Raw genomic sequence first — 27949 nt, forward strand, 5'->3', positions numbered from 1 at the left:
GAGGAGACAGACAAGTAAATATGCAATTGATGGATGGATGGGTAGTTGTGTAGTTGGGTAAAAGGTTCTGTGTAAGGAAGAGTGGGGTTGTATGGATAAGTAGGTATTTACTTGGGTGGTGGATGGATGGACAGGTAGATGAGACATGGATGGGTGAGTTGAGTGGATGTTCAGATGGGTGGATGGGTGGGGGGATTTGGGAGGGTGGCTAGCTGGCTAATGGGACCACATTAGTTATATGATTGATGGATGAGTTAGTAGATGGGAGGTGGATGGGTGGTTTGGTTTGAGTGGGTATTTGGATGGATGGATGGGTAGATGTTGGAGATGTGGATGGAGAGGTGGTTAGTTGACTGGGTGGGTAGATGTGTTTGGTCAATTGGGTGTGTGGATGAATGGGTGGGGAAATGAATGGGTTGTCAGACGTGAATGGGAGGCTAGGAGAAGGCAACAGGCCTATTTTTGCGTGTATGATAGGGTCGACCTGGAGGCTGCAATTCTGGAGGTTGAGTGGAGAAGGGGGTCTTCGCAGTGGGAACCTAGGGCAGGCTCTGGGGGCATGGAGGTTTGGAAGTCCAGTGTGGATAATGAGGAAGGAGGGAGTGAGCTTGTAGCTGGAAGGTAGGGGACGGAAGGCTAAGGAATGGCTGGGTGGAATCCTCAATGATCTATGAGTGACCCGTAGGGGAACTTCTCTGCCCCCTCCCCACTCCCTGGTGCTATTAGCGAGCATAGCATTGGAAGACCCAGTGGGGTGATGAAGAGCCACTGAGGGCAGGAGGACCAGTGTTGTCATGGTAATAGAGCCTCGCCCAGGACTCCCAGGCTGCGGGCCCTGCCCGGCCACTCCCAACATGGCGCGCGCTCGCTGACCGCTCCCCTTCCCGGGGACGCCGCTGGGGCGCTAGAGGGGGGTGGTCAAGGGGGGGGGCGGGGTGCGCCCTGGACCTCCCCATCATGGCGGCGCGGCGGGGCTGTCGCGCTTAGGTCACGGCGGCGCGCCGGGGGGGCGGGGCGGCGGGGGGGAGCGATTTAAAGGGACAATGTCCCCCGAGCGGTGGAGGCAGCGGTGGCTGCGGAGGCCGCGGCACCGGCGCCGGTAGCGGCAGCGACGGCCGCACCAAAGAGGGGAGCTCCGAGCCCTGCACCTGGCCGGCGGCGCCGCCTCCCCGGTGAGGCCCGGTCCGGCCTGGGGAGCCCGCGGGCGGGGCGGAGCCGATGCGGGGAGTGGGAGGCCCGGCCCGGCCTGGCCGGGCGGGACCCCCTGAGGCGGGGGGCGGGGCGGGGCCTTCAGGGGCGGGGCCTGGTCGGGGGCGGGGCCGCGCAGGTGGGGGGAGGAGTGGGGGTCTTGGGGCAGGTGTCCCCCCCCCCCACCTCTGCGCGTCCCGCGGGGTCTCCTACCCCGAGATGCACGGGCGGAGGGCGCAGCTCCTGGACCTCGGTCCCCCGAGGGGTGCGCTGGCGCGGCGCCACTCCCACCCCTGCCACTCCCGGGGGGGCGTCCGGACTGGAGCCCCCTTCTCAACGCCGCCAAAGTGCTCGGAAGTTGCGGTCCTGCCGGTTCCCCGCTGGCATTACCCACCCGGTGGGCACCTGCAGGTGCTTCCTCCAGGCCTGGGCAGAGACCCCCGCCACGACTGCCAGTCCACGGACGGGCCCCTTGGGAGCCCCTAGGCCCCCCCGGGCAGCGCCTGCAGCCAGGCCGGGAGCCCCGGCCCCGCCCCGGTTGCCTCGACCGGCCTCCCCAACATCTCCCCAGGGAGGGCGCCTCATTCCTGCCCTTCACTTTCCGACGTTACCTTGAAGGTATTTATAGGTGTAGAGAACAGCCCCCACCCTCATGGCTTCCCTAGGGTCCTCATTTCTGGACCAGGAGCCCCATCCATCCCTGTTGCTTGAAAACTAGAGAGATCTTGGGAGGGTGGGATGGAGGAACTCAGGTTGGGGTGTGCATGAGGGGTAATGTGGGGGAAAGCAAAGGGGTTAATCTGGGGTCACTTGAGGCTGTTGTGAGGGTGAAGGTATTAATGCTGGAGAACCCTGAGGTCGTGTTAGGGGGAGGACTGGAATGTGGGAAAAGTGCAGGGGTAATGATCTTCGGTGTAAGATCAGAGTGTAGAGATGACCTGCATGCATGCCAAGGCACGGGCATAGGGTTTATGTGTGCGTGGAAGTGATGGGCACAACTGGGGAAAGTGCAAAAGGGAGGCATCTGTGAGAAGTGACAGGATTAATGCTGAGATAAAACAAGGTGGCTGAGTGTGCATGTGTAAGAATGGGTAAACTGAGGCAGCACCGGATCTGTGTGAAGAGAGGTGCTCTCTGTACACTGTATGTGGGTAGGGCCTCAGCACCGTTCATTTAGTTCACCTGGGCTGGGAGGTAAACTGAAGTACTAGGCTTCAAGAGTGAGGGCTGGGGCTTCAAGGAAGGGGAAACCGAGGCAGAGTCCCTTTCCTACCTCCCCTAAGCATTGTCTCTCTGCCCCCAGATCGACAATGCCTTGCTGAGCCAGCCCAGCAACTGCGTGGAGCCAAGCAGAGAGCATCCATGGATGGACCCCTGGTGGGCGGCCTGGCTGCCCCAGACCGTCCTCGAGGCCCTGAGAGACTGCCTGGCCCAGCACCGAGAGAGGACATTGAGGGTGGGGCTGAGGCAGCTGAAGGGGATGGTGGCATCTTCCGGTCCACCCATTACCTGCCGGTCACCAAGGAGGGCCCCCGAGACATTCTGGATGGCAGAGGTGGCATTTCTGGTAAGAGAGTGGGCCCTGTGGCCCTGTTGGAGCATCCAGCTCAGTCCCCAAGGCTCAGAGAGGGCCAGGTCACCCAGCCCAGCAGGGGCTGCATTGGGATTCAGATTCTTCCTGGGTCCAGAGCCTTCTCTGGCACTCTGCTTAGTTTTGCATTTTATAGTTACTAAACAGCGGTTCTGTGGGCCAGTTACCGGACGAAGGCCCCACAGTAAGCCGCAAGGAGCTGGGACTTGAACTCAGGTCTGCCTGGCTTCCTCCTCTGAGCACACTAATTGGGTCCAGGTGCCCAGCTTAGAATCCTAAGCTCCCTTCCTAAGCCCACTTGTTCCCCAGGGTTACCCTGAGTCTATCCTGGCTCTCCTGCCCCTGAGCCATGAGCCAAAACAGCTTATGCCCTCTAGTGGCTGGGGAGAGTTTGGATAGTCAGGGATGCCATCTACCACCTTGTGCCTTGGTTTACCCAGCAAAAGGGGACCTCATACTGTTCCCACCTCATCAGTTATTCATTATACTCAACACCTACTATGTGCCAGTCTCTGTTCTAGGCTAGGGATACAGCCATAAACAAAGAGGCACAAGTCCCTGCCCTCAGGCGCCTGACAGTCTAATAGGGGAGACAGGCAACAAGCAACTAAATACATACAGGCAGGTCGTGACAGATGCTGTGAAGGCATTCATAGAGTACCAGGCCTGTCCCTGGGGGACCTGGGAAAGCCTTTCTGAGGGGGTGGAATTTGAGTGGAGCCAGGTGGAGCCAGGTAGAGGGGGTGGCTGGTGCAAAGGCCCTGTGGTAAGGACGAGCCCAGCATATGGCTGGAGCGTGGTGGGACAGACACATCTCCATTTCCTTGGCCTGCCCTGAAGGCCTTGGTTTCCAGGAATCTGCAAGCACTCAGCTGGGGCTTTCCTACATGCTAACCCCTTTAAGGGATCATCTTGTGTCATTCTAAAAAGATCTCTGCAGGGTAGCCTTTGTTATTATCATCCCAGGTTAGAGATGTGAAAACAGACCCTGAGGGTTGAAGTTGCCCAAGGTCATAAAGCTAGTCAGTAACCTGGCTTGGCACCCCTCATCCTTAACACCATGCTCTATCAAGGCATCCTTGACTGCCCCCACGCATCCTTAGCAACACTCACGATGCTTAGATATTTACAGAGCGCCTTCTCGGGCTGGGCACTGGGACACAGCCAGTGACCAAATACACACACCATGCCCACTCTCATGGACCTTGCCATCTGGGATTAGGGAGACAGACCAACCACCAGGTGTTATGACACAGTTGCTGGAACTACAATGGGGGAGCCCAGCCTGGCCCAGCCTGAGGGGGGGGGGGTGTTGGGGGGAGGCATCCAGGAGTTGAGGATGAGCACCAGTGAATTAGGCAGCGGGCCCCATATATGCAATGGCATGGAGGTGACTGGTGACACCTGAAGGTGTTATGCAGGGGAGTGGCAGGGTAAGACCTGCAGGGTATCAGAGCTCAGGGAACCTTAGTAATCCCCTTTTCCAAACCTTAGTAACCAAGGCTGAGAGAGGCAGGACCCTGTCCCAGGCCACAGTGCCCCTCTAACTTGCCTGTAGAGCGGGCCCAGGACCTGGACTGTGGGAGCCCCAGGGAACAGGCTTTGAGGTCCCGGGGCCTTTTCTGGTTCTGGTTCTGAGGTATTGGGTGCTTTTTCTCTACCTGGCAAACCCCCAGGTAAGTAGGTGGGTGTGTCCTTAGTGCCCCTAGGGAATCAACCCGGGTCCAGTGCATGTGCTTGAGGAGGAGGGGAATGTGGCTGCTGAGGAGGGCAAGGCCCACCCTTACTGGTGTCTCTGAACAAATGGGGGCATGAGGTGGGGATGGCTTGAAGTGGGGTCTGGGCCGGGAGGTTGGAGGAGGGCCTGGGCTTCGGACATGACGTTCCCCCCATCCCCTGCTGCCCTCTCAGCCTACTTCACCCCCCTTCCCTGGCATGGGCACCTGCCCTAGGAGTCTTGTGATGTCTATAAATAGGAACAGTTACTGGGGCTGCTGTTCTACTCCGAAGCCTGGGCCCTCCCTCAGCCCCACCCAGCCCTCGGGCACCCCTGGAATGGCTACCTTCAAACTTCTCCACCTGGACATGGGTGTGTCCACTGCCTCCTGTGTCCTCTAGAATGGTTATTGGCCCCACAACTTCCCTGCAGCCACCCACCAATGTCTGGCTTCTCTGATTGGCCTCCCAGGAGCTAAGATGGTTCACGTGGACTGATGAAGAGTTTGGTGTGTACTGGTATTGGGACCAGGGGGCCAGGGGATGAACAACGCATCTGCCCTTGTGGAGCCTCAGGCTGGAGAGGAAATCAGAGCGTGGAGTGAGCAGGGGCCTGAGGCTCTGGGGCCAGCCTCCAGCTTCCAACCTGGGACGTCTCTGACCCCCTAGGCACGCCTACCTCCTTCCTTCCCCACTACCGCTGCCTCTGTGGATGGAACATTTACTGGGACCTCCTTGACACCAGTCACCTGCCATGTGAAACTGGGTCGGTGGCTATTCCCACTATACAGAGGAGGAAACTGAGGCTTGGAATGGGAAAGGCATGCTCTTCAGGTCACCGCTGGGGCCTTAAACTAGGACCTGTCTGACTCCAACGCCTAGATTCTTGGCCATTCTGCCATGCTGCCTGGCTTGGGGTTCAAGCTGCTCATGGACACTCTTCTTGTATTCCCTCTCTCATTTTCAAACCTGTTGGGGATCCTAGAAGAATGGGAGTCCTTGAGGGCCCATTGGCATGGCGACTGCCTGGGCGCCTCGTCTGACCCATAGGGACTTCTGGATCCCTACTGGCTGGGTGAGCTCCTGGCCCCCAGGTGTCTCGGATATGGGGCTCTGCTTGGCCTGCTTCCTTCAAAGTCATTGCCACTAAAAATAGGAGCCTCACTGGAGCTGCTCAAAGAGGCCAACGCAGCCCCCTGGCTCGTGGCATTCTTAGACAACGGCAATCGCAGAATCATCAAATCTGGGACGCCCGGAATCTCAGGAGCTTGAGGTCCCAGAATCTCAGAAGCAGGATGCCTGGACCCTGAGACTCGTGGCTGTGCTGGGGCCTGTTGCTAGTGAACTGGTTGCCCCACCCTGAGAAACTCATACCTCTGATGCTTGTGGGCTTGTTCAGGTCTGGCTTTCCCAACCATCACACCGTCTCCAACCCCCCACCCACCCCATCCTCCCACCCTGACACCGGCCCTTGCATCCAAGCATACCCCTGGCCCGGCTGTGCTCCACGCCTGTCTACTCCAAGGGTTCTTAAACAAGGAGCGATTCTGCCCCCAGGTGACACTTTAGTCATATCTGGAGCCATTGGTTGTCATAACTGCAGGGGTTGTGGTAGGGGTTACCAACATCCGGTGGATAGAGACCAGGAATGCTGTTCAACATCCTGCAATGCATAGGGCAGCCCCTTCCAAGAATACTTGGCCCCAAATATGAATAGCACCAAGGATGATAAGCTGCTCTGGACAATGAATTTCTGAAGCTCCATCAGCAACCTCACCTTCCAGAGACCACCCCCAGTCACAGCCCTTCTCTCAGGCTCAGCACAAAGACCCCCTAGTCAGTGGTCACAACTTTCTGAGCCCTCTACCCATTCCTGCCCATATTTTACTTGGGTTCCTGACAGTCAACCTTCATTGTCCTGAGCAAATTTGATGAAGGGAGATTGGAAAAAGAATGAGCCCTGGCACTAGTCCTCTTTCTGGCCCTTCTTCAGATTGATACTCATCCAGCAATTGCATCTGTTGGGCTCTGGACAGGGTGCAAGTTCCCCCAGTGTGTTAACCTTGGCCCAAGCTGCTGGCGGGAGCCCCGATTGGTATGCTCGCCTTGTCAGATGGGGGTAGTGGGCAGAGGAGGCGCAGGCCAAGATCCCTGTGGTCACTCCAGGCCTTGGCTCCGCAGGCGGATAATGGAGAGTTGGCTCTATCTGTGTGAGGGGTCCCAGGAGAGGATTTGATTCGAGGATGTAGGCCTGGAAGGGGGTGTGGAAGGCAGGGATGGGACCCCTGCAGTTCAGGCTAGAAGGCTTCTCACTTATCATCTGGCCAGTATTGTTTAGCACCTGTTGGGTGCTACAATGAATGAGGCTGAAAAGGTGCCTGCCCTTGGCGGGTACTTACATGCTAGCAGGGAACACAGGCATGCAGCCATCCAGAGAAGGAACCAGGCAATTCAGAGAGTGCTAAGAAAGAAATGAAATAGGAGATGGGAGAGAAAATCATAGGAGCTCACTTTGGCAGGTGGCTAGGGAAGGGTCTTCAGGGCCAAGGGAATAGCCAATGCAAAGGCCCCTGGCCAGAAAGAGTTAGTTTGGGCTTGAGATTTCAGGAAACGAGGCTAGAGAGACCTGCAGAGGTCTGACCTCGCAGGCCCTTGTTGGTGGTGGTTGGGATCTGGCTTTTATAGTAGGTATGAGGAGCCAGGTAGAGTTTTTACCAGTGTGTGACTTTAAAAAAAAACCATCCTGGTTGCCCAGCAGGGACAAAGAGTGGACCACTGAAGGCAGCAAGCCCCTGGTGTCCGCCAGGAGAGCTAAGGAGACTCCTCCAAGGACACCCCTTTCAGGGCTCAGGAATGTAGAGGCCAAAGGCCTCTCAGAGGCGAGGGTGGGGGAGCCGGGCCCTTGCAAGGTGCCCGGTAGGGCTTCCAGAGCTGGGGTGCGAAGGGCCCCAGCCAGGGGGACCCCAGCCCCTCAGGGTCTCCCATCTCTGTTGCAGACGGGCAGTCCCATCCCGGCCTCAACGAAGCCCTCCCCCGTGCCACCTCCGCCACCCATCGGATCAGCAGCTGGTGAGTGCCACGCTGGCCCTGACCTCAGGGAGGGCAGGGGGGCAAGTAGGATGTGCCCTGGCCTGAGAGAAGCCCCGGGAGTGAGAAGGGGACCGGAGGGAACCAGGAGGCCAGGCAGGAGAAGGTAGCTCCCAGCAGGCAAGGCCCTGGGTGTGTGCAGGGGGTGGGGGAGGACTGGGATGAGCACAGACGGTCAACTCTCATTATCCCTGCCAGGAGCGGAGCCAGAGGTGAACCTGAGGCAGGACCCTTGGAGTCCTGTCTCTGTCAGGTGACCCTTAGAATGATACCAGGCCTCTCTGAGACTCAGTTTCCTCATCTGTAAAGTCCCCATGATGCATCTCACCAGCCTGTCTTGAGGATCCAAGGGATGTTAGGTAGGAACAGAAATCAACAGCCATGCTGAGGGCAGTGACCCTTTATTAAAAGGCTTGACAGGTGTCAATCTGGAATAATAGTCAGATCAGGATTAGCCATAGCTCTCTGTTATTGAGCGGTTACTGTATGCTGGGCTCCTGCACAGGTTTACCCTACTGAATTTTTTCCATAGCCCTGGGGGAATGGTCCTGTTAGTCTCTCATGTCACCGATGGGGCTTAGGGAGGTGACCCTGTGATTTCTGGCTGGCCCCTCAGTGTGGTCAACATCCCTTGTGGAGGCAGAATCTTGAACATGAAGGGAGATGGGTCAGGAACAGTCAGAGTAAGAACCCATATTGGTCACGGGCTGATCGGGAGCCAGGCTTCGGGCCAAGTGAGGTGTTTCCCCAACACTGAGTTGTGTCATCTTCACCCTACACTTCATGTGCTCAAGGTCCCCTGTTGAAGGGCTGTGGTTGGGATGCTTTAAATAAGCACCTGTCACGTGTTAAGGTTTCTTTGGTTACGGATATGAGAGCGAGAGTGTTCCCTAGATGTTGCACAAGGGCATGGAAACTTCTTGTTCTTGGGACTTGTCCCTTTATTAGGAAAACTGAGGTTCAGTGAGGCGGCCTTACTCCTCCCTCCTCCAAAGGAGGTCCGGCTCACTGGGGCCAGGGGCTGGGTGGGGACTTTGTCTCTCTCTGACTCTGCCCTTCCAAGAGGGAAGATGCTGTGTGGGTTGGGGGAGTAACAGAGGGAGCCGCATCCCTGGAGCCGTTCATGCCACAGAGTTTCAGCAAATTTGCTGGAAAGGTGAAACTAAATAAATTAAACCCCCCCCAGTTCAGGGAGGACTAATACCAAAGCAGCCTGGAACACGGGTCAGGGCCTTGGGCCTTCCCAGGGGACAAATGAGAGTTGACTGTGCCACCAGCCTTGGGGAAACACCTTGTGACTACACACCCCCTACAGTGCAGCAGGGCGAGGCTATATGAGCAGGTGCATCCTGGGAGCTGAATCTGGCTTTTGGTCCAACATCTCTAGAATGGTCCACACATACCCCCCCGCCCACTCCTCACCCCCACACTCCTGGCCACTCTGAGGTCACTCTTGGGCTGGATCTCTGGGGCTTGTCTCAGGCTGTCTGGGAGGACCCCTCTCCCCTGCCCAAGGAAGGGAAACTGAGGCCCCTGGCTAACCTGTCCCCATTGGCACTTCCTTGCAGCTGCTGGGATGGAGGCAGCCTGGACTTCCGACCAGGTTCCCCACCACCCCATCTCCTGGGCCACTTCTCTGGCCTCCCTGATGGCCGGGGGCCCTGGGAGCAACCCCTGGTCCAGGAAGCTGGGGAGGGCATCCCATCTGAGCAGAGGTTCGAGGACTCGGTCATTGTGAGAACTGTGAAGCCCCACGCTGAGCTTGAGGGCTCTAGAAGGTTCTTGTACCACCAGGGTGAACCGAAGCTCTTGGAGAAGTCCCCCCAGGGCCACTCCAGGTTCAGCTGGCTCCAAGACGCCGAGGAGCAGTCCCCACCCCAGAATGCAGGGCTGCCCCTGGACCTGCTGCCCCCACCGCCACCTCTCACCTCCTTCAGGACAGTGCTGGTGCCTGGAGAGGGCGCCACGAAGAACTTGGATGTGGAGGTAGGAGCCAGAGAGCACTTGACAGACCTGGAGGGTCTGGCCCAGCCAACTTCGGAGTGGTGTCTGCCTAGGTCAGCCACGGAAGTGGCCACTCAGACCTGGACGGTGAACTCAGAGGCATCTGTGGAGCGACTGCAGCCACTGCTGCCCCCCGTCCGGACCGGTCCCTACCTGTGTGAGCTGCTGCAGGAGGTGGCTGAGGGGGTGGCCAGCCCGGATGAGGATGAGGACGAGGACCCAACTGTATTCCCGTGTGTGGAGTGCAGCATCTACTTCAAGCAGAAGGAGCACCTTCTGGAGCACATGAGCCAGCATCGCCGAGCCCCAGGCCAGGAGCCCCCCGCTAACTTGGCCCCACTGGCCTGCGGTGAGTGTGGCTGGGCCTTTGCTGACCCCTGTGCCCTGGAGCACCACCGGCAGCTGCACCAGGCCTCCAGGGAGAAGATTCTGGAAGAAATCCAGAAGCTGAAGCGGATCCCAAACGATGAGGGCCGGGAGGCGCGGCTGCAGTGCTCTAAGTGTGTCTTTGGCACCAGTTCCTCCAAAGCCTTCGTGCAGCATGCCAAGCTGCACGCGCGAGACTCACCAGGCCAGGCTGCCAAGGAGCACTTTGGGGGTGGCAGCCCAGGCCCCGACGCCACTGCCCTCGGCTATGAGCCCTATGGAGCCTCCTCAGGTCTCAATGCTTGCATTTTCTGTGGCTTCCCAGCGCCCAGCGAGAGCCTACTCAGGGAGCATGTGAGGCTTGTGCACGCCCGTCCCCACTGGGAGGAGGATGGTGAGGCATTTGAGGAGAACCCTGCCAGCCAGCCTGGCACCAGCCAGGACGTGTATGCCCGCTTCCCTGAAGCTGCTGAGGACTACTTTGGCAATGCTGAGCCGTTTTTGGCCCCTACATGGCGGGAGAACCCTACTGGATACGACCCCAGCCTGGCCTTTGGCCCAGGCTGCCAGCAGCTGGGCACAAGGGATTTCCCACTGTCAAAGCCACTACGGCACAGCGTGGGCCAGAGGCCCCTGGGAAGGCCAGCCTTTCCCTCACCACTAGCATCCACCCCGTATTCCTTACAGCCCAGTAGAAGCAAAAATGCTATCCATTTGCAGGGGCTCCCAGCCCCACTGGGGGACCAGAGACACCCCTGGAGCGAAGAGGAGGAGGAGGATCTACAGCTGGCCTCGGAAATGGACTTTTTCCCTGAAAATGGGGTCTTTCCACCTCTCGCTGTCCCTGGCCTCATCCCAGAGCCAGCCCTGGAGCTGAAGCGGACTTTCCGAGAAGCCCTACGGTCGGCCGAGGCCTCACCAGCACAGCAGCAGCAGCTCCTTGGGATGGTGCCCGTCGTGCTGGTGGCCAAGCTGAGGTCCCAGGTCTTGGCTGCGGCAGCTAGGGCGCCTCCAAGGCTGCCGCCCGAGGAGCTGGGGCTGGAGGGCACCCACCCCTTGGACTTCCTACTCCTGGATGCACCGCTGGGGCTGGACACAGTCCTGGATGGGGACCCCGCAGCGGCGCTGAAGCACGAGGAGCGGAAGTGCCCCTACTGCCCGGATCGCTTCCACAATGGCATCGGCCTGGCAAACCACGTGCGGGGCCACCTAAACCGGGTGGGCGTCAGCTACAACGTTCGGCATTTCATCTCCGCTGAGGAGGTGAAGGCCATCGAACAAAGGTTCTCCTTCCAGAAGAAGAAGAAAAAAGGTAGGGGGGCTTCGATCCAGCACCCACCTCCCTCCGAGGCCCCCGAGACACAGAGCTGGGCAGCTGAGTCTGAACCAACCAACAGCCCTCACTCTAAATCCTCCCATAGTGCCAAGCTGGGTGAAGTTGGGGCCTCCCCTCTGGGAAGACCTGGGAGCCACAGCCAAGGCAACCACCTCAGAGGAGGTATGGGGATACCCCATGCCCCGGCCCTTCCAGCAGCTGGAGGAAGGAGTATAGGCAGAGGAGTCAGCCCCAGGCAGGGGATTTCACTGGTTTCTTCATTCAACACATATTTACTGAGCGAGGTCCCCTCTGTTTTGAGCATTGGGGCCACAGCAGTGAATGAAGCAGCTGTCCCTGCTCTCCTGGAGTTCGCGGCCCAGCCACAGCAGTGGTGGGACTCTGGCTGGCTTCAGAACCCCTGGGGCTGTCTGTGAGGTATGCAGAGTCCCAGGCATCAAGGTTCTGATTCCAGAGGTCTTTCTCCAACATGAGCACCCTGGGTGGGTCTGAAGCTGGCAGTCATGGAGGCCACTTTGGGAGATGCTGGTCTGGTGTTTGAGTGTGTGTGTGTGTGTGTGTGTGTGCGCATGCACGTGCACATGTGTGTTAGGGGTGAGGGACATGGGCCGACAGCCACAAAATCAGGCAGTTATGATGTTGAGTGACCAGGGCTGTGATGGGGGAAACTCCGGGAATATGAACTCTAGACACGAGAAGGGTCTTAATCGATCACTCACCCAAATCATTGCAAATCCACAACTGAAGAAGTGTTTGAGGGTGCAGTCTGGGAGCCATGGAGGGGGGGCCTGGAAGGTCAGGAGAGAAGGCTTCTTGGAGTGGGGGGGGGGGGATTTGGATGCAGGAGCTGACACAAGCAGGGCTATGATGGGCAACGGGGAAGGGAGGCGTCCAGGTGAGGAACAGCACCAGGTGTGTGATCCTGGAGGGTGAGCAGTTCTAGGAGGAGGGAGGGCTGGGGCTGGAGAGTCGTCTACCCTTTCCCTCCCAGGCAGTGCATGTCCTCTCTCTCTCCACAGTGGCTAACTTTGACCCTGGTACCTTCAGCCTGATGCGCTGTGACTTCTGCGGGGCCGGCTTCGACACTAGGGCTGGCCTCTCTAGCCACGCCCGGGCCCACCTGCGTGACTTTGGCATCACTAACTGGGAGCTCACCGTCTCACCCATCAACATCCTACAGGAGCTGCTGGCCACATCGGCCGCCGAGAGGCCCCCCAGCCCCCTTGGCCATGAGCCCGGGGGGATGCCTGGTGGCTATCTGACCCCTCGCAGGCCCCGCTTACCTCTCACAGTGCCCTTCCCACCCACCTGGGCTGAGGACCCTGGGCCAGCCTACGGAGATGGTAAGGGGAGAGAAGGTGGGCAGGTGTGGAGCCCCGACCCTTTGCAGGAGCCCAGAGGGATGGAGGGTGGGGGAGGGGGTCAGCCACTCCCCTTTTCTGAAAGTATTTCAAGTTACTCTACAAAGTACGTTGACAAGTGTCCTCACAACTACCCTGCCACTGATGGGTCACTTCTGTTTTACCTGGGCTGGCCCAGAGCTCCCCCCAGATCCAGTTCCACCTTGCCTTGTCTGACAGTGATTGTAACATATGCTTACGGAGTTCTTGCCAGGAGTGAGATACTGTTCTAAGCACTTTACAAACATGAAATGTACCTCCTCATGACAACCCTTTAAGGGTAGTATGATGAGCCCCATTTTACAAATGAGGAAACTGAGGCACAGAGAACCTAATTAACCTGCCCAAGGTCACACAGCCAGAAGTGGTGAAGCTGGGATTTGAAACCTCAGGCAGGTCAGGCTCCAGTTCCTTGCTCTTAACGACAGAGCACTGCCATTTGGTAGAACGTTCTGAGATGATGGAGAGCTACAAGGTCACCACTAGTCACATATGCTGTTGAGAACTTGAAATGTGAAGGGTTAGTCCGATCCTATTGGGCAATGTGGCTCTAGAATCTACACTTGAGGTTTCCAGTGGTGCCTACTTTGTCTGGCAGCAGTGATAATCACTCCCATAGCTGAGTGCTTGCTGTATACTAAGGTTTCATTCATCTCATGTATGCCACAAAGCAATTCCATGGGGCTAAAGATTGTTGTGTTCCTGTTTTACAGAGAAGGAAACTGGGTCATCTGCTTTGCCATAGCCACAAGCAGTAGAGCTAGACTTCTGAACACCATGTTTGGTGGTCTCTCTAGTGAGCTGACTTGGGAAATACAGAAGTAATATTTTGGTGAAGAGGCCTGGGGTTAGACACCAGGGAAGGACCCAGCCTGTGGAGCCTGACTTTGTAGAAGCCTTTACTGGACCTTGAGGCAGAGAATTTTGCAGTGAGAAATAGGTGGGCTTTGGGGAATGGAGAAGGTACCTGAACATGGGGTGGAGGGGGGTGTTGTCCAGAGGCTGTTTGGGACTGAGGCTTCCTTCTTTGTTTCTTCTGTCTAGAGCTTCCAGGGTCTTACCTCAGTCAGTACTCTGGGATAGGCTGGTCCCATCTGCAAGCCTCCGTACCAGTGAAGGGCACATGAGGGTCCACCAAGGGGAGGGGAGGGCTATCAAAGCCCCTTCTCCTCCTTGGACAAAGAGGTGGCTGAGGCACAGACAGAGGATAACGGTGGGTTGAGGTCACATGTTGGGGAGAAGCCGAGTAGGGACATGACCTCAGGCTTCTTGCCTCTGCTGGAGACTGCACCCTGGGCATTCAGCTCACACACCTGGCTAGGTTTATGGTGGTGTCTCAGGAGAGGCTTGGCGGCATAGCTGGCAGTTCTTAGGTTCTAGCCCTGTCCCTTTCTTTGTCACTCCCACAGAGACTTGAATGTCAGGCTCACATCCCTTACACACCTAGCAGCCCGGTTGAGCTCTGGCTAAACTGTTTTGACGGGAAGACCAGTGTGCCAGCCTCCTCCTTAGTGCTGAGGGAGCTGGCCAACCATTAGAGTGTGAGGAAGCAGCCCAGCACTGCCCTGGCCTTGTCCTTGTGAGGGGGAGCTATGATCAGTCTTTCAGTGAAGGGGGAGGGGGGGCGGGGCGGTGGATGGTGGGCAGGTTGAGAAGATCCTGGGAGCCTTGCCTTGAGGAAGGAGGCCCACGATTAGGGCTAGGTCTGGGCACTGGCCGTACAAAGCTGTCCCTAAAAGCCTGTCCCATTCCTCTCTACCTGGGACACAGGGGGCGGGTGCCAAGTTGGGGGCGGGGCAACGGTCAGATCCTGGCCCCACCCAGCTGTCAAGGAACAGCTGGGGGCAATCTGTTTGGTGTTAGAGAGAAGCGGGGTTGTGCTGAAAATGTGGTGCCGGCCGTGTGGGGAGTTCTGTAGATTTGCAGAACAGTGCGGTCAGGATGATGTTGGGGGATCCTCGTGGTTGGGAACCAGGGATCTTCCAGGATGCCCGACCCGGAGGCGAGATTTCCAGGGAAGGGAACGGAGCAGGTCCCAGGGCAGCTAGCTCCGCTCGCCGGGGCTCTGGGAACCTGCAGGCTGTTAAGCGGATGCATGTGGACGGAGCTTTAGGGCTCTCCAGGCTGGGGCGGCCGTCGGCAGCTGCTGGGAGCACGGCTTTGCGTGCCACCGGGAGCCGCGGCGCGGGTAGGGCCGGGACGATCGTTTCGCTCGCGGCGCTCGGCGCTCGGCCGGCCGCCCTGGGCTCACACCAAGGGGCGGGGCGGAAAGGAGAGGGTTCGGCGGCGGCGCTCGGCGTTCGGCTGCTCCCGCCTGGGGCGGCCGCCCCGCGTGCGCCGGAGCCAAGATGGCCGCCTCCACCGCCCAGTGCCGAGTGACAAAAGCGGAGAGCAAGGCGGCAGCGGGGCCGCGCGCGGTGGGCGTCCGGGAGCGCGCGCCCGCGGGGGCGCCGCCACCCGGCCCCCCGAGCCCGGGCCCGGGGGCCCTCCCGGCGCCGCGGCCGCCGACCCCACCCCCGCCTCTGCCGCCGCCGCCGCCGCCGCCGCGGGACGGGCCCAAGGCCGAGTCGGAGCCGGGGCCCGGGCCCGCGCCTGCGCCCGCGCCGGGTAAGAGCCCGCGCCGGGGAGGGTTAGGGGAGGACAGAGTCGGCGTCCCGCTCGCCCCCGACAACCACCGTCCAGTCTCCGGGGCGCCCCTCCCCCCAGGCCCTCCAGTCGCGCGGGTCCTGGGCCTCCTGTCGCCGCTCTCAGGGTCTCGGGTTTCGGAAACAATCACCGCCACCCCGTGGGACCCTCGCCCCGTATGACAGATGTCCTTTGCTCCTCTGGGAGCCCCGCGATGTCCCTCATCGGAGTTCCGGCCTCTCCAGCGGGGAAACCCACTCCAAGTCACTTCAGCCCTGACACGGTCCCTGTCCCATCTGACAGACGCGCCCACTTCACTTCACCCGGAGACTTGGACAAAGTCCTCGGTGTCGTGGCCCTGCTGGCCCTCTCTGCTTGCCTTCTTGTTTTCCTAGGACTCACATTGACTAGGGGGCCGACCGGCTCCCTATCATAGCACTGAGTGCCTCCAAGGCCCCGGCGGACACACTGGTCCTTCATCCTAAGAGCCCTGTTCATACTCTTAAGCACAAACCTTGGGGGGGGGGGGGGGGGGGCAGGAGGGGGGAGGAGGGGTAAGAGGGGGCTCAACGGGCTTCTCAGGCCGCTTTCTCTGAAAAATTAGACCATGAAAATGCACCTTTGACTCCCTGTCCTCATGCACACCCAACCCAGGGAAGCTTACTGGCATGATGGATGATGCTTCACAAACTTTATACAAAGTTCTATGATTCCTACTCTTCCTGTCCCCAGTGATGTCGTCATTCTCAGCTTACCCCCTTAGAGCTCAGCTTGGGATAAGCAGGCCAGTTGTTCCTGCAGCCCCAGCCCCAGCTGTCTTGTCTGATTGGAAACTCCCCACAAGTCCGTTGGAGCCTCTTCCCTGTCCTGGCTCCTCATCTCTGCATTGCCTCTGACTCTGGCCTTCTCTTACTGAATTCCTCTTCTGACCAACCCCCCCTTCTCCCAGACTGACAGATGTTCCCCTCATAAGTTCTGCCCAGAGAGAGATTTCCTCTGAGATCTTCTAGAAGGGGAGCCTTGGCTCAGACTAACACTGGGTCCCCCGACTTGTATTCAGAGACTGGGGTGGAAGCTCTTCCTAGTCTCCGCTGCCAGGGGCAGACTTGGCATCCCTGTGTCAGACTGGCTTGGGGGGTTATGGATGGAGCCTCAACTTCCATGGGGTGTGCTGAGAGTAGGCGCCCAGGATGAGAATGAAGCAACCCCCCACCATGTCCCTGCTCTCTGTCCTTATAGGGGTAGACAGCCTATGCCTGGCTGAGGCTGAGGCTGTCTTCCCAACCTCACAGGCCTGGGTTCTGAAGAAAACACCATGGTGGCCATGGACTTGGGCCCCCCTCTGCTCCCCAGGAAGAGCCTACCTGCCCCCGGGCCCCTGGAGCAGGTGGCCAATCGGCTGAGCAGCAAAGTGGCTGCAGAGGTTTCTCATGGCAGCAAGCAAGAGCTGCCGGACCTCAAGGGTGAGTGGCCCAGGTGGCAGGGTGATGGTACTGGCCAGGCTGGTCACATTCACAGGGCGTCTTGGACCTGGGGTTAAAGTGGGTCCCCAGATTGGCCACAACTTTTTATCTCTGGCACTGCAAGGCACCAAGGAGATACCAGCTGTCTTTTTTCTTGAGCTGCTGCTGCTCTGGGCATGCATGGCCTTGAGCTTCACCCTCACGGGACGAGGGAGGGGCATCCACAGAAGCAGTGGTCATGGTTGTCAAGGGCTCACACTCAGACCCAGTTCATTGGCTGACTTTGGCCCTCGTTAGCTGTGTGATCTTCCTCATGACACTGCCTTGTGTGTGTGTGGATTCTCGGGTCATTATTGAGTAGTGACAAACACTGTGCTGGACCCCAGGGATGTCAGAGATGCAAAACAGACCTGGCCCTTGTCCTTGGGGTCATGAAGTTGGGGAGTGGGGAGGCAAAGAAGCAGACAGGCAGGGATAAGGGTTCTGCAGAAGAGGGTGCAGGGCACTGCGAGACGGTGGCTGGGGCCTCCAGCCCAGTGTTTGGGGCATGAGTTGAGTGGCAGAGGGTGGCCAGGACTTAGCTCTGTAAAGTGTGTGGCTGTCAGGTCAGCAGTTAGGTGAAAACCTGTTGCCAGGTTAGTACATTGGAGATCCAAAAGGAATTTCACCGGTTGGACCATGGTAGGACTCTGCCACTGGCCCCTTGGGCATAATTCCTCCACTCTCTGAGACTCAGTTTCCTTATTTGCAAACTGGACAGGCCAATTCCTGCCTCATTAGGGTCATTTTAAGGATCATTGGGCTTGACCGAAGCAAAACCCTTATACGGAGCTGAGTGAGCGGGGCCCCAAGGGAAGAGAAGTGGGAGAGCAGGGCATGTGGGACCTCACAGCTGGCTCTCCTGGCCTCTGTCTTGCCCTCTAGCCCAGAGCCTGACCACCTGCGAGGTCTGCGGTGCCTGCTTTGAGACACGCAAGGGCCTGTCCAGCCATGCGCGCTCCCACCTGCGGCAGCTGGGTGTGGCCGAGTCTGAGAGCAGCGGTGCCCCCATCGACCTCCTCTACGAGCTCGTGAAGCAGAAGGGCCTGCCTGACACACCCCTTGGGCTGCCCCCGGGCCTGACTAAGAAGTCCAGCTCCCCGAAGGAGGTGGTCGCTGGGGCCCCCCGACAGAGCCTGCTCACCCTGGCCAAGCCCCTGGACGCCCCTGCTATCAACAAGGCCATCAAGTCGCCTCCTGGCTTCTCAGCCAAGGGCCTGGCTCACCCGCCCAGCTCCCCACTGCTCAAGAAGGCACCACTGGCCCTGGCAGGCTCCCCTATCCCCAAGAATCCTGAGGACAAGAACCCCCAGCTGTCCCTGAGCCCCCGGCCGATCTCCCCAAAGGCACAGTGGCCTCAGTCTGAGGACGAGGGGCCCCTGAACCTCAGTGAGTGTGGGTCCTGGGAGCTGAGGGAGGTCCCAGCACAGGGAGGGCGGAGGCCTCAGGTTGGGCTCTAGGGTTCAGGGTTGGGGGCAGTGGAGACCGCAGTTCCTGTGTTCTGGGTCAGAGTATTGGTCACGGTGCTGCATCTCCTGTTGTGCTGGTCATGCTGCATATTATCACCTGTCTCCCACTTTACTTTGCTGTTCTTCCCGCTGTGGCTGGTAGGCCAGCTAGGATCACCCTTGCCACTTAGGGGCAGCTATTCGCCTTATGTGGGCCTGAGGGTTGGAGCAGTGAAGGGAACCAGCCATGCATGCTCCCACCTGTGGGGCGTCTTGGGTCCTGCAGGTAGACAAGTGGTCCACCTGCCAGGAGGTCCCATGGTTGGCCCTGTCTTCACATGCTCTTGGCCATCAGTCCCGTGCAGAGGGACTTCTGACTTGTGCTGGGTCCGGTCTGCCTGTGGATCTGGCTAAGTAGGGTGTGGGAAGAAACCCCCTAAGTCTCAGTGAGCAGGTTTAACTTGGCCCCTAAGAAATCAGGCCTTCCCACACATCGGCAGCCCCTAGAGCCTAGGAATGAGCCCTGGGTCTTGGCCCCCTGCCCAACGGGGCACCTCAGGTTCCCATGAAGCTGCTTCCATGGTCTGCTGTGCTGCTAGGAGCAGGGCCCCAAGCAGGTGTGCCTTCGGCTGCATGACGCTGGGCAGCCAGGCCGGACCCTGCTCTGTACCTGCCACCTACCATACTTAGCTCCCATAGCTGGGGTCCCAGTGAAGAAGGCCCGAGAGCATCAGATTAGACCCTGGAATTGGGCTACCGCCTCTCTACCCCACATCCTTGAGCTCTACACACTTACATTGATGCCAGAGAGTGAGGCAGGAAGCAGGACTTCCCACTTTCCAGAACCTCTTAAAAATCAATCTGTGACATAAGTCTTGGACCCCGGACCGCCTGAGCAGACGAGAATCACACCAGGCCCTCCTGTCTCAGTTCCTTAGGGCCGGCCAAGGTGGCGGCCGTGAACCCCCCCCTGTGTTTTGTCTCCGCAGCTTTAGATAGTGACGGGGGCAGAGAGCTGGACTGCCAGCTGTGCGGTGCCTGGTTTGAGACCCGCAAGGGCCTGTCCAGCCACGCCCGCGCCCACCTGCGCCACCTGGGCGTCAGCGACCCGGATGCCAAGGGATCCCCCATAGACGTGCTCCACGGGCTCATCAGGAGGGTCGGCATCCAGAATCGCCTCCCACCCGGGCGCAGCGTGCTGGCCCAGCTGGGGCGGCCTCCTCCCACCTCCACGGCCCTCTCCTTGCTCCCCCCCCCACCGCCGGCCAAGAAGGCCAAGCTGAAGGCTGCGGGTATGGCCAGCCCCTGGGGGAAGCAGGACCTCTCGGCCGCCGCAGCCGCTGGCATTTTCTGGGCCTCTGATGTGGAGCCGTCTCCTCTCAACCTCTGTAGGTTCTCGCTTCAGCTGCCCCATCCTCCCTTCGGGCCCTGGAGCCCCTCCCGGGGGGGTCGCAGCCCCCTCCCTACTCCCTCCTTGCTGGGGCAGGGAGTAGACAGGGGCCTTTGGCAGTGGGCCGGTTCTGCCCAGAGATACTGTTGGCAGTCGGCTGTTATGCCCTCCCTCTTGGCCTTTGACCTCCATGAATGTGACCTTCCCTGAGAATGAAGGCCAAGGGTGGGGTGCTGCCTGTTGGTGTGGAACGTGCCCATGGTTGTCCTTGGTCTGGATGGCACGTGGCATTTAGGCTGCCACTTCCTGCCCTCCTGCCCCCGTCCTTGTTGGGACCTGCAGAGCTGTGGAATCTTGGTTCCGTTTTTCTCCGCCAGGACCTAGGGCCCATGGCTCTCTGGAGCTTCCCCTTGCTCCTGCTGGGTGTCTGGCCCCCCACCCCAATCCTCAGCTCCCTGGCCTGCACCTTCCCTCAACCACTACCCCAGCCTGTGGGCGTGCTGCAGCCCAGCTGACCAGGAGACCCGCAGGTGACAATGCTTATGGTAATCATGGTGCTGACTGCCCCTTTCTTCTGCTGCAGCCTCAGGCCCAGAACCAGCTCGCGATATCCGCTGCGAGTTCTGTGGTGAGTTCTTCGAGAACCGAAAGGGTCTTTCCAGCCACGCGCGCTCCCACTTGCGGCAGATGGGTGTGACTGAGTGGTATGTCAACGGCTCGCCCATCGACACACTGCGGGAGATCCTCAAGAGGCGGACTCAGTCCCGGCCTGGAGGACCCCTCAATCCACCAGGACCTAGTCCAAAAGCCTTGGCCAAGGTGGTGGGCAGCGGAGGTCTTGGCAGCTCGCTGGAAGCCCGCAGCCCTGCAGACCTTCACCTCTCGCCCCTGGCCAAGAAGTTGCCGCCACCACCAGGCAGCCCCCTGGGCCACTCACCAACTGCTTCTCCTCCTCCCACGGCCAGAAAGATGTTCTCAGGCCTGACTGCACCCTCCCTGACCAAGAAGCTGAAGCCTGAACAAATGCGTGTGGAGATCAAGCGTGAGATGCTGCCAGGGGCCCTTCATGGGGAGCTACACCCGTCTGAGGGTCCCTGGGTGGCACCACGGGAAGACATGGCCCCCCTGAACCTGTGTAAGTGTGACCCTGGGGCAAGGCAGGGAAAACAGGTCAGGTGGGGGATTACCCGCCCCTCCCCGCAGGATACCCAGAGGGCACAGGGTTGAAATGGGAGGGAGGATACACAGGTTCAGAAGACAAGGAGCTAGCTGTATGCTCCTGCTACTGAGCTGCTTTTTGATTCTCCTTCATACACTCAGTGATGGCAAAAAGATTCTATTTCTTGTGTCATCTTCAATTGATTGGCAACCAAACAGATTCCCAGGAATAAAGATTGCAAGGATTAATTAGTGATGTCTGCAAGGGGCAGGAATAGAAACCCACCAGAAGTTGGTCTAAACTATCTCTCTGACATTTGTGGACACTAAGTGGGAGTCAGGTTCAGGTTAGATTCTCAGCTGCCCCATAGTCTAGCAATATATGACCTTGGGCAAGTTTCCTCTTTTGCAGGATAGATATCAGCATGGTCCCCACTCTGTATGGTTTTCTGAAGTGATGTAAAGTGCTTAGCATGGTGTCAGGTTAAAAAAGCTGTGTGCAGTAGTTGTAATGCCCCTGTCATTTACTTCTTTCTCGCACTGTCAGATTGGCTGAGCTTTTACTGCATGCCCAGCAGATGAGGATGGCCCAGCCCTAGGCCTTAGCACAGTGATTTCATGCTGCTTGGTGCCCCATGCTCTCAACTGCTCCCGCCTTAGGCCATCCCACATCCCAGTAATACTGGGAGGTGGAAGTTTTCATCTCCATTTTGCAGAGGAGGAAACAGGCTCAGCGGGCAACTGGCTTACCAAGCATCACATTGGGTCACAGTCACCCTGGCATCTGAACCCCGGATCAAAGGAGTGCTTGCTCCTTAACATATCACCATGTCCCAGGGAATCTTCTGGAAGCCAGCTAGACTTTGAAGTGACAGAACAAGCAGAAGGACTAGATGTACACCAAGGCCCCTGGAGGAAGATGAGGGAGCAGGTCCTTCGGGTCTGGGACTGCATGGACGGGCCAGCAGGGCAGTTAACACTGGCCTTGAGCTTGAAAGCTTCCTGCCAGTAGCCACCTCTCTCTTTCCTCTCTTCCCCAACCCCATTCAGCATCACGGGCAGAGCCAGTGCGTGACATCCGCTGTGAGTTCTGCGGTGAGTTCTTTGAGAACCGAAAAGGCCTGTCCAGCCACGCACGCTCCCACCTGCGACAGATGGGTGTGACTGAGTGGTCCGTCAATGGCTCACCCATCGACACGCTTCGGGAGATCCTTAAGAAGAAGTCTAAGCTGTGCCTCATCAAGAAGGAGCCTCCAGCTGGAGACCTGGCCCCTGCCTTGGTTGAGGATGGGCCCCCTACAGCGGTTCCTGGGTCTGTGCAGCCCCTCCTGCCGCTGGTGCCAATGGCTGGCCGGCCAGGCAAACCAGGAGCTGGGCTGGCCCAGGTACCCCGTGAGCTCAACCTGGCACCCATCACCGGTGCCAAGCCCTCAGCCACCAGCTACCTGGGCTCAGTGGCAGCCAAGCGACCCCTGCAGGAGGATCGCTTCCTCTCTGCAGAGGTCAAGGCCAAGACCTACATCCAGACTGAACTGCCCTTCAAGGCAAAGACCCTTCACGAGAAGACCTCCCACTCCTGTAAGCAGCGGGTGGCAGGGTCTTGGGAGGGCATCTGCCAGGGCCTGCATGGCCGGGCACTGCCACACGCATGCCCACCCCCAACAGGGGTCAAGGCCCCAGTGGGAGGCGGGGCTGTCTCCCGACTTGGGCGGCAACTTCTGGGTACCCTTGCTCCCTTGGTTCTGGGGCTCAGCAGCGCCCCCTCTGTCTGCAGCCACCGAGGCCTGCTGTGAGCTGTGTGGCCTTTACTTCGAAAACCGCAAGGCCCTGGCCAGCCATGCTCGGGCGCATCTGCGGCAGTTCGGTGTGACTGAGTGGTGCGTGAATGGCTCACCCATTGAGACGCTGAGCGAGTGGATCAAGCACCGGCCCCAGAAGGTGGGCGCCTACCGCAGCTACATCCAGGGTGGCCGCCCCTTCACCAAGAAGTTCCGAAACGCTGGCCACGGCCGCGAGGGCGACAAGCGGCCACACCTGGGGCTGGCACCTGGGGGCCTGTCAGTGGTGGGCCGCAGTGCTGGGGGTGAGCCCGGGCCAGAGGCTGGCCGGGCAGCCGACAGTGGTGAGCGGCCTTTGGCAGCCAGCCCACCGGGCACTGTGAAAGCCGAGGAGCACCAGCGGCAGAACATCAACAGTGAGTGTTGGGGGCAGAGGGTCATGAGGGCAATGGACACCAGCAGGGTGCATCCACTGTTCCCCCAGGTTTTCTGCTGTGCATCTGTCTTGGAGTCACTTCCTCACTTGCTCACCCATTCATTTATCCATCCGCCATCCCACCTGTCACGAGGGCCAGGCAGCATCCAGGCACCAGCTGCCCGTCTTACAAATCCCCACAGTAATCGCCCATCACTTGCTGAAGGAGGAACCTCCCCAGGGTCCTCATCCTCCAGCTTATTTCCCATCCCTCTCCTCCCCCCTCTTCAGAATTTGAGCGCCGACAAGCCCGCCCTGCAGATACCTCTGCGGCCAGGGGGGGTGAGGAGGCCAATGACCTGCAGCAGAAGCTGGAGGAGGTGCGGCAACCCCCACCCCGGGTCCGGCCAGTCCCCTCCTTGGTGCCTCGTCCCCCCCAGACATCACTGGTTAAGTTCGTCGGCAACATCTATACCCTCAAGTGCAGGTATGAGGCCCCTGGGAGAGGGAGGGAAGGTGGGAGGTTACCTGCCTGGGGTTTGGCCATCCAGAGCCTCTGAACAGGACAGGGGCTGCTCAGGGTTGGGAAAGGGAACCTCAGCAATTCCCTGGGATGGGCTGGGTCCAGGCTAAGGGCTCCTCACGGACAGAGATGCCTCAGAGCATGAGGCTGGGACCCTGACACCTAGCAGCTTAGTGACCTTGGGCGAGGACTTTCTGCTCCATGCCTCAATATTCCCACCTATACAATGGGATTAATAGCAGACCTACCTGATTGATTTGTTATGAGGATAAAAGAGTTGAATGTTTATAAAGGACTCAGACTGTGCCTAGAACAGAGTAAACTCTCAAAAAGTGTCTTCCTGATTAAGAAAAAAATAGATCTTAGTTTATTAATACTGAAGTCTAGGTGAGTGTCAGAGGCCAGGAAACTGGGAGTCAGATGTGAGAGGGCCTCCTCAGGCCACACAGGCCAAGTCATAAGTAAGATTCAAACTCAAACTCAGCCACTAGTTTGAGTTTGGAGCCCACGTGCTGTGAGACCTTCCTTAGGGCTGTGAGGGCTGGGAGCTGGTGAAGGGTGCATGAGCAGGGTAGGTACTTGTTAGTGTCTGACCCTCCTTTCCCTAGCTTTATCCTTCTCTCCTGGAGCTTGGCAGGGCAGGATCTGTTTCTCTGCTCTCTCCAATCAGGGCACATGCCTATAGTCAGATGGTGGAGGTGCTTGGAAAGCCAGATGACCCATACCCAGCACCTGAGCCAGCAGACTGCCCTGAGCATAGAAATGGGACTCCGGGGGACCTGGCCAGTACCCCATGATGGGTAGAGATAGCTGTCCATCGGGGAACATCTGGCGTCTGGGCTCCCTTCCCTCAAATCCTGGTCTGGTTCTGTCCACACTGAGCAACATCAGGTTTGTTGGACACTCAGGGTATAGCCAGGGCACTGGCCACTCCTCCCTCTCTCTGTCCCCCACACAGGTTCTGTGAGGTGGAATTCCAGGGACCTCTCTCCATCCAGGAGGAGTGGGTGCGGCACTTACAGCGGCACATCCTGGAGATGAATTTCTCCAAAGCAGACCCCCCGCCCGAGGAGCCCCAGGCCCCTCCAGCACAGACAGCGGCGGCAGAGGCACCCTAACACAAAAGCATTCCAGATCTCTCTCGTGCCACCTCTGTCTCCTACTCCTCCTTGGTCTCCTCCTCTCTCTCCTCCTCCTTTCTTTTCCGTTCCCAAAGGAGCAAGCCAAAACCTCAAACCGGCACCCTTGGGGGCCGGGCACACTACAGCCAGGGCGCCCCTCCCCCAGCTCAAGGACTCTGGGGCCAAACCCAGGGTGTGTTCCTTCAGGCCACACCTACCCAATCCAGCCAGGGCAGCGGCCAGGTCCCTGGTGGCAGGTGATCTGGTCATGGGAGGAAGGCCAGCACTCCCCAATGTCTAGCAGCCAGGTGGGGCTTTGTTTGCCATCTGTGGCCATTTACAAGGACTCCAAAGACCCCCTGTCCTGGTTCCCTCTTGCCCCGTGAATATCCTCTCACACACGCATATGCTAACACACACACACACACACACACACACACACACGCATACACACACACGCGCGCACACACACTTCGTGAGACCCGGGATCTGCCCCAGCCCCCCAGTTCCCGAGTCAAACGAACACATCATGCCACGGTGCTTGCTCAGGGGAAGGTACGCTCCCTCTGCGGGCCCACTGAGGCCTGGGAGCCCCCACTGAGCCCACAATGCCACGGAAATCCTTGTTGGCCGCCCCCCCCTCCCCCAGAGGGGCCTTCCCAGCTGGGAAGAGCTCAGAGCTGACAGCTGCCTCCTGCCATGTCCAGGCCCCCCAGAACCTCTGGGGGCTCTGGGCCCTGGAAGGGGTGGGGTGGGACTCTCCTCCCCACTCCTATCCCCTCCCTCTTTTCACTGTTCCTGTCTATGTACAGCTCCCTAGACCTTTCACTTTTTTAAAAACGCATTTTGTGTAGAGAATAAGGAACGTGGATCTTTTTATTTTGCGATCCTGGGCCAGCTAGAAACTGGGAGCTGATCAATCTTTTAACTTTTTTCAGTGGCCACATTTTGGTTATCAATGTACCTAGAAGTATGTAAATTAGATTAAATTTCTCTTCTGGAAATACCCCGGGGCAGGTGGCCAGCGTGTGTTTTTCTGTCAAGTGGACAGGCTGGCATCAGCTGGCACCTGGGGCTGGGATCAATCCGCCTCCACCCAGAGTCTCAGGAGGTACTGGGTTTTCCCTTTGGCCACCAAACCAGCCAGACCCAGCTGGGGATGAGCTCAAGTTCCCAGCTCGTTGGCCCTCAATGGCATGGCCGGTGTGGACTCTGGCCAGCTGGTGACGTGGCTCCTATGTGCAGAGGAGAGGAAACAGGGCTTTGGGCAGCTGGTCCAGGAAGGGAGCCAGGATGGAGAAGTGACTGAGGCCCAAGGGCTCTTGGAGTCAGGAGCTGACCATCTAGGGTGTGGGGGACACTGGGGGAGGGAGGAGCGCACAGCTGTCAGGACCTCTCAGAGAGCTGGGACTGGCCTGCCTTCAAGACATGTGACCTGTCGGGAGATACATGCACCCTGAACCCCAGTAACAAGGAGAAAGCGAGCTGTTGGCTCCTCTGCAATGTTATTTATTTTCTCACTCTGCAAATGTTTATTGAACATTTCTGAGATTTTAAGAGATTTTGTTGGCTGCTCCTTCTTGTTTATTGCATGTGGTTTTTCAGCTCATCGTTTTCACTCACGGCCAAGGGCTGGAAAGCGGGAATGACCTCATGGGGTATAAACAGAAGAAGCCTCTTCAGCCCCCAACCCTTTTACCCCAGCCCCCACCATGTACCTGGCTGGGAAAGGGGCAAAGAAGCTATGACAACATACCCACAGGAGTGGTCTTGTCCTTCATGCTTGACTTTTCTGCTTGTGGGAGGTCAGGACGCATGTCTTGCCTGGTGGAGGAAGGTTTCCACCACTGCTGTCTGTCCCGAGCTGTGGGAGGGTATATCTGAGGCTTTGAAAACAAGGGAGGGTATCTCTTGGCTGAGAGCTGACCTAAAGGCAATTTTTAATTTTTTTTACAAATTAGTTTAAAAAGTATAAAAATGATACAAGCTGACTATAAAGCAAGTTCAAATGATGGAAGAACTTACAAAGTAATATGGGATGACCTTTCTCACCCACAATTGTGTAGTGATAGCTGTGTGAGTCCTTGAATGGGTCACATATAGTTCTTACCACAGAGGGATCTTTTCCTAAAACAGCTGAGCACATCCCTTAAGTCATTTTGACTCACTCTGAGGTAGAGGGTTGAATTTATTAACAAAATCATCACGTGAGGATAAAACGATGGCTGTGGTAGGTGCTATGAAGGAGAAGTGTCCAGGGGACTGCTTTGGAGGACAGGCAGGCAGGTATCCCTGAGGGTGACACAAATAAGCCGAGTCCCAAAGCTGGAATGCACATTGATCAGAGTTTTACATGCTTTACATTAGGAGTTTCTTGCCCCACATGACAGCAAGTTCTGCAGAAGCCCCATTTGTGTGTGTGTGTGGGAAGGAGTAGTTTCACTAAAATTTTATGGAGAATTCCAACCCTACAGTGAACCCTCATCTACTCATCGATTATTAACTCATGACCAATCTCTTCAGTTATAAACTCTTCACCCCCTCTTCCCCATCTGAATTATGACAGAAAAGTGTACAAGTCAATTGTGTAGCTTGATGAATTTTCACAAACATGTTAAGTACCATTTTAAGTGTCTGCAGCTCTGCCAAATAATGTCTTAGAAATGATGAGATGCCTCTGACACTGGATTGCACATAGCCAGTCAGGGTGCTGAGGACAGGGCTGGAACCTGGCTGGGCCACTGCAGGATCTCTCAAGTCCAGAAGGACCAAGAAGATTTTAGTGGGTCATTCCAGCTTTAGCACTTAAGCATCAAGGACTTTGAGCAAGTCATGAATTCCAAGTCTCTGTTTTCTTTTAAATGAGAATTCAAAAAACAAGGTCTTTGCAGGTGTGAGGAAACATTCCAGATAATAAATTACATTTATTACATATATAATATAAACATGCTATATAAATATGTTTGTTATTTTTATGTAACCATTGATAACAAAACGTAACAATTAGTACACCCAGCACTGGAGTGATTGCTTTATATATATTACCTCACATGTTTGAACCTGTGCCCAGCATCTTGTTTGGCGCTTAGTTGTAATTTTCATTCCAATATGGCTTTACCGCGCTCATTTTGGAGCTGAAGGCCAGAGATGTTAGAAACAGTCCACGTTGGCACAGCACCCGGTGAGAGAGCCGCAATTCCAGCGGTGCCCTTCGCTGTAGACCCAGCTCCCTCTGGCGGGCCTCCAGGTCACAGACCCTCCACCCACCCGGCCGCGCTTGAGCCTCGGGTCTTTCCGTAGT

At 57.8% G+C, this 27949-nt stretch overlaps 1 protein-coding gene across 20 annotated transcripts; it reads left to right on the forward strand.

The window, feature by feature from the left end:
• Positions 1 to 1043: 1043 nt before the first annotated feature.
• WIZ (WIZ zinc finger) lies at positions 1044 to 26224 on the forward strand (the record flags this gene model as incomplete). Of its 20 annotated transcripts, none has more annotated exons than XM_079770581.1 (13): positions 1050 to 1172; positions 2492 to 2755; positions 7492 to 7564; positions 9151 to 11264; positions 12308 to 12631; positions 16606 to 16776; positions 17701 to 18204; positions 19253 to 19651; positions 20237 to 20788; positions 21862 to 22389; positions 22586 to 23005; positions 23296 to 23491; positions 24486 to 26224. In XM_079770581.1, the coding sequence occupies 12 exons, from the start codon at positions 2551 to 2553 to the stop codon at positions 24643 to 24645; spliced, it is 5646 nt and encodes a 1881-aa protein (XP_079626707.1). In that variant the 3' UTR covers positions 24646 to 26224. The 20 variants fall into 20 exon arrangements, with proteins under 20 accessions (XP_079626725.1, XP_079626713.1, XP_079626709.1 ...); XM_079770592.1 differs by lacking the exon at positions 1050 to 1172 and adding an exon at positions 1394 to 1806; XM_079770599.1 differs by lacking the exon at positions 9151 to 11264 and having other exon boundaries at positions 1044 to 1172.
• Positions 26225 to 27949: the final 1725 nt, after the last annotated feature.

This window comes from Cnephaeus nilssonii (genome assembly GCF_951640355.1).
Source record: "Cnephaeus nilssonii genome assembly, chromosome: 5".
NCBI classification, from domain to species: Eukaryota; Metazoa; Chordata; class Mammalia; order Chiroptera; family Vespertilionidae; genus Cnephaeus; species Cnephaeus nilssonii.